Source organism: Terrapene carolina, unplaced genomic scaffold (assembly GCF_002925995.2).
Source record: "Terrapene carolina triunguis isolate 2854851 unplaced genomic scaffold, T_m_triunguis-2.0 Scaffold68, whole genome shotgun sequence".
Taxonomy (NCBI): Eukaryota; Metazoa; Chordata; order Testudines; family Emydidae; genus Terrapene; species Terrapene triunguis.
In genome coordinates, this window is record NW_020664419.1 from 22,719,133 (window position 1) to 22,731,719 (window position 12,587).

Sequence of the window (12,587 nt, forward strand, 5' to 3'; positions counted from 1 at the left end):
CAGAATGCAGGGACTTCGCCACTGACCAATTGGAACGCGTCTTTAGTGTGATTGACGTGCCGCTCTGTGCAATCGTCTGCGCAGGAAAGTCAAAACACGCCCGCCCTTTGCGGTGGAATCCTGACGGGCAGGTCAGAAGGCCAATAGCAAGGGGCCGTGCCTTGAGTCGTGTCTGCCCTAGCCAATGAGGACGAATCTCATCGAGGGGGGGCGGGGTTTCATGGAGGGGGAGAGCGACCGGAGGGGGAATCTGCGGGGAATCTCGAAATGGCGACGGGTTTGGTAAGTGCTGAAAAGTTTTGGGCTGAGGCGAGAGGGGGCCGGGACGGGCGAGGGCGGCTGGGCTGGGGCAGGAGAGCAGGGGCCGCTGCTGGGGGAGGCTGTTGGTTCGGCTCCCCGCCTCAGGGGCCACCGGCTCGTTCCCCACCCAGCCGCGGGGTCCCGATTCGCGGGCTCCTGCCCAGGGCCGGGACTCGACTCAGCGCGACCCACATTCCGACTCGATGTGTCTGTCATGGGGGCGGGCGGGACCCTGAGCGCCCCCCGCCGGCGCTGCCGTGCAGGGGCCTCCGAGCGCAGCGGCCACCCGGCGGGGAGCGCAGCGGGGCGCCACCGAAGTCCTGCGCAAGTTCGGCGTCCGGCTGCCTGCCGCAGCCCCCGCCGGAGGCGCGGAGCAGCGCCGGTGCTGCGCTGTGTGGCCCCTGCACGGGGGGGGCGGCGATACCTGGACCGGAGGGGATCAAATCCGACAGACGGGCAGAGGGCCCCCGGGGAGCCCTAGTGCGGGTCCGCAGCCGCCGGAGGGGGGGCGCGGGGCGACCCCACTCTCCCCATCCCCCACCAGGCTTGTTGTTACGCAGTTTGAATGAATGGGCCTTGCGCGCATGCGCCGTGCTGGGCAGAAGTTTATAAACAAGGGCAGCTTCCAGGCGCTGATCAGATGGGGGGGGGGGGGGGGGGAGGACTGGCAGCTGCGGAGCCCGTTTCCTCCCTGCAGCCTATGGCTAACAAACGCTCCAGCCAGGCCTTGGTCAGTCACCGCGCGACTCCCTGCGCTCGCCACTGCGGGGACAGCCTCACCGGCGTCGGCTTCTCTCAACCTGCCCACTGGGCTTGTGGTTCGCAGCCTACATCCAGGCTTCTTTGTCTTGTGATTCAAGGACAGGCCTTTCTACTGTGTGTTTGGACAGTGGCTGGCTGCAAGTGCTGCTGCAGTATAAATAAGAATAACCCCAAATCCTGTTCTGGAAGTTGGTGGTTGCCTAGTGACCATGATCTAATTACATTTATTAGGGGCAAATAGAGGATAGTCCCAACCAGTAGTTTGCAGAGAGCAGACCCTCACCCCTCTTTATCTAATCTAATTGAAACTGGGGCTAGATCAGATAATTAAAAATTCAGCGATAATCTGGAGAATGGGAACGTGAGAGGACGCAGTGCCATCTAGCGGCCCTGGGAGAGATGGCCTGCTTCTGGACCTGTGTGGGCTGAGGTGAATTATGAGCAAAATTTAGACAGAAGAATGTGAATGGAAATTGGGGGTCTTAAAAGAAAAAATTATTAGCTGGCTGAAAAGCCATAAATGCACAGGACAACTTTGGGTGGATGATAATCAATGATTTCTTGGAAAACAATTTTTGATGTTTGTATTTGAATTAAATACAGGTATAGAGTGTTAAACTAGCTTTTGACAGTAGCCTCTTCTGAAGGTGCAGAGAGATTATTTTCGTTTTAGTTTATTCAAGTAGTTTAGGTCAGTGGCTCGCAGCCTTTCCAGACTACTGTACCCCTTTCAGTAATCAGATTTGTCCTGCATGCCCCTAAGTTTCACTGCAGTTAAAAACTGTTTGCATACAAAATCAGGCATAAACATACAAAAGTGTCACAGCACTGAAAAATTGCTTATTTCTCATTTTTACCATATAATTATAAAATAAATCTATTAGAATATAAATACTGTACTTACATTTGAGTGTATAGTATATAGAGAAGTATAAACAAGTCGTATGAAATTTTAGTTTGTACTGACTTCAACAGGCTACATAAAATGCGCTAGTGTAAAACTAGGCAAATATCTAGATGAGTTGATGTATCCCTGGAAGACCTCTGCATATCCCCAGGGGTAGTTTACCTCTGGTTGAGAACCACTGGCTTAGGTCAATGACTAGTTAATTAAAAGTTAGGAAACCAATTCAAAGCTTGTTTTCCTCTTCCATCTGTGAATAAAAACAAGGTCTGAGAGAATGAGCTACCAGTTCTAAAATCTTGAAGAACATGGTGACCAGAAACAATCAGTTCAATTCACTAACTACAGATATTTCCTTTGTTTAATAAACGAGTTAATTTTATATGTAAAACATGTTTTCATAATTTTTTAATAAAATTTTATGTATCCAGTACAGCAAATGTAGTTTTGTTTATCTTAAAAAACTATTTTAAAATGTTTCTGTGCATTTAATTGAGTTTTAATTCCCATCCAGATAGAGCTTGACACAAATCACAGTAAAAAATTAATCGTCATCTAGGATGCATCATTCACTATTTTCTGACATGTAAAAAATTAAGAATCTGAATAAAAGTAAGTAGATTGTTCAAATTAATCTCTGTATATATATTTAGATATAGTTTGCTCCTGGTTAGCAAAAAAAATCATGAAATTTAGTGTGTATTTAGGTGCAAATCAACATGTTTTAATGGTTACCAACCAAAAAGAACTAACCTTTCTTTAGGAAAATAACTAAAAAGTACAATTGCAAAACAAGATTAAAATCAGTTATTTAACTCAAGGTTTTCTGCTCGCTGATTTAAATTATGATTAAATTCAGTGATTTAAATCATTTTGTTTTTAAATCAATCCACCCGGACACTAGACGTTATTGAACATCCTCCTCAGCTATAATCAACTGAAAAGTACTTCATCTTCCTTATATGATATGAATACTACCATCCTTCTTCTTTCCAAATATAGAACAGAAATATTTATTGTACGCTTCTGCCTTTTTTGCATCATTATGAACACTTCTACCATCTCAATTTAGTACTGAGCTTATACCATTGCTAGGATTTCTTTTGTTCCTGGTATACTTAAACTCCTTCTTGTACTTAGCCTTGCCAGCCATGGAATTTTTTCTTAGGTTTCCATATCAACATTACGCACTTCATAGCTTCTAAAATATGCAAGTTGCTATCTATGTCTCCCTCTCTACATTTGCTTTTTTTTTTTTATATATTGCTTTTTTATTTCTAACTGTTCCCTTTATATGTCCACTGAACCAGGCCATGATGGGCTATTAGCCAGGGTGGATTGATTCAAAAAGTAAAAGTTTTATAACGGTTATAACATGAGTTATCAACATGAGATGTCAACATATGCAAAGTAAATATTCTTAAATAAAACTTTAGGTTCTCAAGCAGCATTTTTCTTACTTTGCCTGTCTATAAATTTTGATTATTGTAGTTGGAAATATTTTCTAGTCAGTTTGTATGTGTATGGTCAAATCAACATTTACTGATAAAAATTGAATACTTCCAAGTCTAAAAATATGCTTAATCAAACACAAGTTATTGGGCTCAATGCAGGGATAACAGGATGAAATTTAGTGCCTGTGATACAGGAGGTCAGACAAGATGAATTAATGGTCCCTTCTGACCTTAACATTTATGAAACTGTAATTCACACCTAGTCTCTTATCTAATATGTCTTCTAAAGTGTGGTGGTTCACTCGTACAAAAGTCAAAATGAAAACAGTGTCCCAGTCCTCAGAAGCTTATAGCATTTTTAATTTCTTGCAGTAGGTAGACATGCTCCCCTTTCCTGTCCAACTTCCTAAAGACTTCCAATGCCCCTTAAAATCTGGCCTATGAGCTGCATGATCCTGGAGTAATTTGGGGGTTAAATAAAATGTATAAGCATGTACATGCAACTTTCATTTGGAGATAATTATGCTGTTATCCAATTCAAACAGGTAAGAGGATCCTATGTGTGGCATTTAAATGGTTTGTGTAGACTAGCACTTCTTTGACCCTCCTCAGAGAATAAAAGACAGCTTGTAGAATTGGATAAAGCCATTGGAGTTCAGTATGTCTAATTCTAAAATACTCTGTATACAGCATAATATATTGTTTTACTGGATTTTCTGAGACTTTGGCAGTTGGTTGAGGAAAAATAATGCCAAAAGGAAAACCACAGGATATAGTTTCACCCAAACATCCCAGCTCAATGTGGCTTTGGTAGATGTTGCTCATCTTTTGCCAGAAGTCTCACTGAACCCCATTTTTTGAATAGAGATACTTATCCATTTTAATAGAAGGTATATATCCCAATAAATAAACTCATTATTAATTATTGGCAATTTCTTAAACATGAACAACTCAACTAATTTTTAAAAGTTGTGTTTATACAGTCATTCACATTTGTCTTTGTTGACCAAAGGAAATAAAATGTCGTTACAATGTTGTGGTACAATTCTGTACTTCTAGCAAATATATTTATCACAAACGTTTTTGAGCATGAAACTGAATTAAAAAGAAAACCATCTGTACTCTCAGGCTAATTACTGTTTATTCCATGGCAGCAACATCCTAGGGGAGAGAAAAAAGCATATGATGCCCAAATCAGACTTTAATCTACCAGGATAAAACATTGCAAAATGAACTTGGACCCATTTTTTTTTCTTTCTTATTTGTCAAAGGCGTTTCTAGACTTTTGCATACGAGAGATTTTTGTCTGGTAAAATTATTGAGAGCTGGAAACATCAACTCATTTGCTGACTGGAAAATGTATTCCTCATGCACCTTGTACAGGTTGTATTGGTCATAGGCTTTGAATTTTATTAGGTAAATTTTATTATGAACTTAGCATTTGTTTTAGAGAAATATCTTCCCTGTGGAGCAACTAACTCAGTCATTTTGGCAGGGACAGAAAAATCAAGGAGAAAAAAACAAATCCATGGAAGAAGAGAAGGAGGAAGCAGAGAGAACACAAGGGACAGCAAAACTAGGTGGAAGGGAGGAAGAGAAGGGCATAGACAGAAAAGAAGAGAGAACAGCCTCAAGAACGGATAGTGCTCTGATTTGTTGTAATCCCTTCTCCACCTCCCCATGAAGGGCCAGCCCCAGATGGAGGATGGGGAGAAAAAAGCCAGAAAGAAAATAGAATGAAGGAAGGAAATAGGGATGGTAAAATAAAAATGACACCATGCATGTAGCACTTAGATAATGATGTTTATGTACATAAGTCACTTTCTTCATTTCACTGTGTAGTCCTCTGGAGAACACCCAAAGCTCTGTTAGAACAAATTCTACTTTCAGCTACACAAGTCTGAGTTGAGTAATCAGATTATAACTGACTTGGAAAATGTGAATGCATAGCTGAACAAATTTGGAGTGGGGAGCAAGGTGATGGCAAAATATTGATTAGGAGACTTGAGTCAAATTATTGCTTAATGCTAGACATAACTAGATTGACAAAGCAGGTATTTTTTTAAAATTGCATGCCACAGTAGCGGATTCTCTCCCCCTTCCCCCCCCCCCCTTTTCTACCCCAGTTTGCCTTTTCAGGACTAAAATGTGTTGTGCAGCATAGAAGTCTTTGAATTGATTTTTTTCATATATGAGTTCTTTTTAACCAAATTCAGGGTGTTGGCGCTTCCCAGCTGTGTGATATCAAATAATGGCTTGTCTACACTGGTAAAATCATGAGGCTGCTAATGGGTTCCTTAGACTAGCCAGATCTTTTAGAGGTGTTAATCTCAATCATTCCACTAATAATCTGTCAACAAGTGTGTAAAACAGACCAAATAATTCAGTAGCAGAAGACCATTATTGGCATAAGTTGTCAAAAGACAGCTGTCATCTTGGACAGCTTTTGGTTGTGATCGTTATCATTGGGTTTGGCATTATTTATAAAGTACTCCTTTCTTCTTCTCCCTTCACATTGTATGAGAAAAATTCATTTTTTTAAGATAAATCCTTTTAATAAAAGTCTTACAAATTGGTATTATGTACAAGATTCTATCGCTGAGCATTTGATTAAAGTATAGAGTTTTACTAAAATATGAGCATGCAGTTTTATAACTTTAAGTAGATGGTAGTAATCAGTAATCACAGCTAAAGCTATAGACCATTTTCAGACATAGATGTCTAAAGTTAGGCATCCAGGCCCTGATCCATCTGGTCCATATAGTTGATGGGCATTCATTTTGTTCACAGATGAGATAGAATGAAGAAAACTGTTCCTCAGGGCAGCCTCCCTGAAACAAAGCATTCCACTATTCTGATGTTCTTCATTTCTACTGTCCTCATTGGAGATGCAGCAGGCCATGCTTTCAAGAAAATTCTTCCAATAGGAATACCAATACTAATTTTTACTGATAGCTTCTGTGTTTTCCTTTCTATGACATTCGTGGTGAAACTGTTGTGGGGTTTGAACTGATGAGAGCTGAACAGCAGTAGTAATGTGCTTCCTTGCATTTTGCTATGAATAAGGGATAGCTATATGCCAAAGTATGAGGAGAAGTTTGGGAGTGTATGTCCTTGATGCTGTTGACCACAAAGTGTTACTGACAAAGATGTGGTTTCTAGTAAGGGTGGATAGTGTTGCTCATGTGGCTGTGCAACTTTTTAATAGTATTGTACAACTCTGATTGAAAAAATGAAAAGACTCCCACTGACTCCAGTGACAGCTGCATCAGGCCTTAAATGAAAGCTCCCTGTGGGTAGTTATTGGCAATTGTTCTTCTGCTTCTGAAGTCCCTCTTATGCAGAATTCCACGGGGCATTATTTTGCAATCCTTCTTGTCGAATGTATATGTGAGGCAATTAGAAGTCCTGTTTAGCTCTCCTCAGCTTGAAAGGACACAGATTCTATAGTAATATAAATAATTATAATAATAATAAATGGTGAAGGATACTCATGGCCCCAAAAGTGCCTCTGCCATCGGGTTTCCCCACTAAAGAAAACAATGACTTAGTAGACATGCAAAAACTGGCCATAAATGAAAATAAGACAAGTGTGCAATAGTGTCAAATCATTTAATTGTGGTAGCGGAAGTCTATTTGTAGTGTGGTTGTGGTTGATTTTCAAAGGAACAAATGGGAGAGTTAGGCTTAACTGTCCTGAATGCCTTTGAAAATCTTCCCTATTATTATTATTATTGTCGGTTTTTATTATTTATATTGTGGTAGCATGAAGTGGCCTCTACCAGGTCAGGGCCCCATTGTGCTAGGCACTGTACATAGTAAATAACAGTCAGCCCAAAGAGTATACAATCTAAAAGACAGGGTGTGAGGTGGATGAAACAAGTTCATAGGAGGGTACGGTAACAAAAATAGGCTATTTTAGCACAGACTTGCTGCGTGCACAGTTGATAGCCAGTGAGTTGCGGTAATCTTAACCACAACCTGCTTAACCATTATCAGATGGCAGTTTTCTATATACATAGAGCAGAGGGAAGATAGTCTCACTTCTTAATAGATTATTTTTCAAATGATTATAGTGCATATGGGGTGCACATTTAGTTGTCTTGTGTCTTGGAATTTTCTTTGTCAGTTATCCATCTCTTTGTATTCTATCCTGTTATAAAACACCCATGATTACATTTTCAGTAATAATTTTTGAAAGTAGTCACGAATTATGTTACAGTGGCTTTAGTCCATCATTACCTGAAAGACCAGTAAATAAACCAAATTATTATAGCTAAAAAATAAAGTTTTCTAATCTTTAGGAAACAGCAGTTGTGCAGAATAACCACCTCCTCCTCTCACAGTTGGTACTAACTTTTAGTAGTATTCATAGATTTTAGGACTGGAAGGAACCTCAAGAGGTCATCGAGTCCAGTCCCCTGCCCTCATTCCTTTTATTTTAAATGTTACAGCACCAAGATTTTAGGAAATGAAGAAAGCAAGCTGTCTCTGTAATTAAAATGTGTAATGAAACTTACTAAAATTGGCTTTTTGTTCTCCACTACAACTAAGCATTTTGGTAATACAAGAAATTAGATAAAAGTAGTAGATAAGATTTTGGATAAGGGAGGGCTTGGTGATAAGGCAACAATTTGTATGTGGAGCCACATGACACACCTAATATTTCATATTTTTTGTGTGTGTGTAATTTTGTGTCTTTTCAAAGTCAGAAAATTTGAAGCATCCTAACATGGTGTGGGAAGTGAAGACGAATCAAATGCCTAATGCAGTACAGAAACTCCTGTTTGTAGTGGACAAGAGAACTTCAGGGATGAGTGAGTCATTGGAGTTACTGAAATGTAATGAGAACCTGCCATCTTCTCCTGGATATGCATCCTGTGATGAGCACATGGAGCTTGGTAAAGAATTTAATAGCTTTCTAAAAGTTACATAAAGGGCCCAGTTCTGTAGTTGCTCTATGTGTGAAATTCCTGTTGAAGTCCATGCAAGTTACACACATGGAGTAACAACAGAATCAGTCAAAATTTTCCTCTTTCTAGGTTTACTTCTGTTTTTTATTAGTGCAGGAAATATGCATGGGACTATAGTTGATGTATCATGCCATCTTACAGTCCTAAGGCACAATGGTTTCCCTGTTAAGCCCATCCACAGCTCCTGCCCCATTCACATACAAGCAGATGTTGACAGAAACTTGCTTTCTTAACTCTGGGCTGTAAGTTTCTGCTCACAACTTCCAGTGAAGTTCTTTTTGTTGGGGTAGAAGTACACAGACAAAGCTTCACATCTCGTCTTCCAGGTCCAAGTCCAAATGCAGATTCGGGCCTAGAGGAACATTTAGCTTCATTGCTATCATGCTCAAGAAAAGCAGTATATAAATAATTGAATAATGTGTAATTAATAAAATATTCACATTATATGAAGTTACACTGTAGTTCAGTACACGAAGTACAATAGTGTTATTAAATGACAGGAGTAGAGTGTATATTGACCTCAGTAAGAACTTAAATAACAAATGGGGGAGTCTGCTTTCGCAAGAATGTTTAATATGTAAAATGTGTAGGCTACTGGTCATATGTATGAATAACTGCTGCATTCATGGCTTCTGAAATATCTCTCTCCAGATTAGCTGTGAAACTTTGACAGAAATAGCCCTGGATGTTTATAGTTTTGTAGAGGCTTTCCTGTTAAAGCAGTTAGATTGTAGTGCTTGATATTCATTGAACATTTTAAGTGGTGTAGTGTAAAGACACTAAGGGCTGGTCTATACTTAGCCGCTAGTTCGGCGGCTGGAAATCGAACTTCCTGGTTCGATTTATCGCGTCTGGTCTGGACGCGATAAATCGAACCAGGAAGTGCTCGCCATCGACTGCGGTACTCCAGCTCAACGAGAGGAGTACCGCGGAGTCGACAGGGAGCCTGCCTGCCGCGTGTGGACCGCGTCTGAACCGCGGTAAGTTCGAAGTAAGGTATGTCGAATTCAGCTACGTTATTCACGTAGCTGAATTTGCGTACCTTACTTCGACTTGGGGGGTAAGTGTAGACCAAGCCAAAGTAACTTAATTTACTGATTCATCAGGCTCAGACGGATGCTGTTTCCCCCTCCCTCCTGCCCCCAAATATTGGTCTAATGAAACCTTAAAAATACTGCATCTGCTATCAGAACCACTTTTGTATGTATTTATTTGTGTTCATAACTTGGTCTCTGAAAGGATATGTTCAGTTTAATTTTTTTATTAAAATTATTGCCTAAAAGTAAAAATAGGAGTTTAGAGAACCATTCTATAGTGTCACATCTGCAGCCCTATATAACTAATATAGATGTGATAAAGGAATTTGAGAAGCACAGATAATTGCTATTTAGAAGTTTTTTTAAGTTACTGTGTCCCTTCTCCTTTTGTTCACCACAGATTCTTTTATCCACTATTGTTAAGTAAAATTCAGCCATGGAAATAAACATGATTTCTTGTGCACTTGTTTGTAGATGATCTTCCTGAACTACAGGCTGTTCAGACTGATTCTACCCCATCTGCGCTCTTTCAGCTTGGTACAGATGTTTCACATCAAGAATATTCAAGGCCTTCATGGAACCAGCATACCTCGAATAACAATTCAGAAAGTGCTTATTCTTGTGAGAATGGGGTGAGCTGGTTGACAGAACTGGCAAACATAGCCACTAGTCCACAGAGTCCTCTCATGCAGTGTTCTTTTTATAACAGGTACAGGCATTCATTTTGATTCTTTTAGTTCTAAAATATGCAATATTGTTTATGATGTTACAAACATTTCCTTTATTCCTCAGAGGACTCTGTGTCCCAACTGAAACTCTGAGCATTACTTATTTTAACCCTATTTTTGGTCTTCCCATTCCTGCATGATAGCCACATTCCTTTCCCAGAATACAGCATGGGACTCCTTTTAGAGCCTATTGCAGCAGCTTCATAATTGTCTATATGGGATGAAGTTGAACAGTGCTAGGCAGTCTCTCACCACAAAGAGATCAGAATATACTCGTCCTGCTGTGCCGCTGTATGAGAGACTATAGGTATATCTGCATTGCAATCAGGAGGTGTGATTGCAGCATGTGTAGACATACCCAAACTAGCATTGATCTAGCTAGATCAAAGCATGCTTGAGTATGTTTACATGTGCTGCAATCATACCTCCCAGTTGCACTGTAGACATAACCTTGTGTCACAAACAGTGGAAGCATAGCATGAGAGCCAATCAGACTTGTGGCAAAGGGTGCTTAGATTGAAAGCTGCTCTGCAGGTTTAGTTGGAATCTGGCGTGCTGGCGTGTTTCTTGTGGCTCTCCGGTCTATGCAGCACCAGTCCTTCCACATGTGAGTGTGGGAATGAAGCAGCAGGAGAACTATGGCAATATATTGTATTTTTAGAATAACTTCTCATTTGGGTAAGGAATGATCTTGTCATTTTTTTAAAACTTTCTGCATTGTTATTGCCATGCATACCTGGTTGTATTAGAAATTGGCTGAGATGCTAAGGAAAGGTATGGACCAAAGTCATAATTACAGGAGAGAAACTGAAAATAATTGTGTGATGAAAGTGTGAAGACTTCTATGGGGTATGGTAAATGAAGTGACTTACGGAGTACAGATTGCCTAGTGACTGCATATGTAGAAGCTTAAGAACCTAAGTTAAATCACTAAACATGGGTATTAAATTGCTCCTACACAATGTGCTAAATGTCTGCCTATTTTGGATGTTCTGATTTAATGATAAATTCAACTGTGTGTAAGGGAAACCTATGTGTGTATATGGCTGTCTATGTGTAAAATGTGAACACAGGCAAGATGTTTATGCACAAAGTTTGGCTGTAGACAAAGAGTATTGTCTTTTGGATTGAAATTTATATATGAAAAATAATTGTAAAAGAAAATCTATTTAGAGTAATATTAGCATAATCTTGTGATGCCAAAATATCAAGTTTTATTTTAATAAAAGTTAATTTTTCATTGTAGATCATCTCCTGTTCATATAATAGCAACAAGCAAAAGTTTACATTCCTATGCACGTCCTCCACCAGGATCCTCAAAGAGTGATCCCAGCTTCTCTAAGCATCACTTAGATGAAACATCAGTCAGACATGAAAGGGTGAGTTGTCCTGAAATGCTTGTTAAAGTATGTGAAGAATCAGGACAGGCAGGCAAAAGTTTTCAGAAACAGAAGAAAGTTCAAGAATAAAAATGTATACATTCCTAAAATCCTTCCTATTGTAAGCAGGGCTTTGGAGCGGAGCCCGGAGCTGGAGCGCGGAGCAGCTCCGGAGCAGTGGAGCTGCAGGTTTTTGCCTGGAGCTGGGGCGGAGCAGGAGCACAGCTCCAAAGCCCTGATTGTAAGATAGATTTTTTTTTTTTTTTTTTAGCACCAGCATTGTGGCTGTACACGACACAAATATAAATCTGTTACCCAAAGAGATTACAATCTAAAACACATACAGAGTAGGTGTACTAGGAAATGCAGAGGAGGAAATAACAAGTTCTTGTTATTTAATTATTGTATTTTGAACCTACACGTGTTGATATTGTGAAAGAGGCGATGCCCCAGACCTTTAAAGATATGAACAAAGGACCAGCCTCAAGATTATGCTGTACATTGCCATTAGCGTTCCCTCTAATTTTTTACGTCCATGTGCGGAATGAATTTTGTTATGTGCACCAGTATGTGGGAAGGGGCTCAGGGCTGGGGCAGAGGGTTGGGGTGCGGGGGGGGGGGGGGGCCCTGGTGGGGGGGCGGGGCGGGGGGGGGGCGGGGGGGGGGGGGGGGGAGGGGGGGGCTGGGGGCGGGGGGGGGGGGTTTGGTGCGGGGGGTGCGGGCTCTGGAATGGGGCCGGGAATGAGGGGTTTGGGGTGCAGGCTGCCCCGGGGCTGCTGTGGGGAAAGAGGACTTCCTCTCTCCCCAGCCCTGTATCGCCACAGCAGCTCGGGGCTGGGTGAGAGGCGCCTCTCCCCAACTGCAGCAGCTCCGGTAGGACTGGGCTGGGGGAGGGGCTCCTCTCCCAAGCAGCTCCGGCAGGCCTGGGCCGGTGGCAGGGCTCCTCTCCCCGGCAGCTCTGGTGGTGTTGGGAGGGGGCAGGGTGCCTCTCTCCAGTGGGGCTGGGCCGGGCCGAGGGAGGGGCGCCTCTCCCCAGCAGCTGTGGCGGGG

At 41.4% G+C, this 12,587-nt stretch overlaps 1 protein-coding gene across 3 annotated transcripts in view; it reads left to right on the forward strand.

The window, feature by feature from the left end:
- The first annotated feature begins 233 nt into the window (after positions 1-233).
- The window catches only part of HBP1 (HMG-box transcription factor 1), a 35,170-nt gene continuing 22,816 nt past the window's right edge, over positions 234-12,587 (forward strand). The window contains exons 1-4 of one of the 3 annotated variants that reach the window (XM_024219871.1): positions 234-282; positions 8,129-8,321; positions 9,905-10,139; positions 11,405-11,537. In XM_024219871.1, coding sequence (XP_024075639.1) covers positions 268-282; positions 8,129-8,321; positions 9,905-10,139; positions 11,405-11,537 — 576 coding nt within the window. In that variant the 5' untranslated portion in view covers positions 234-267. Of the gene's footprint in view, positions 283-1,032; positions 1,119-2,468; positions 2,579-8,128; positions 8,322-9,904; positions 10,140-11,404; positions 11,538-12,587 lie in introns of those variants that run through there. The other 2 variants (XM_024219873.3, XM_024219872.2) reach the window with 2 other exon arrangements.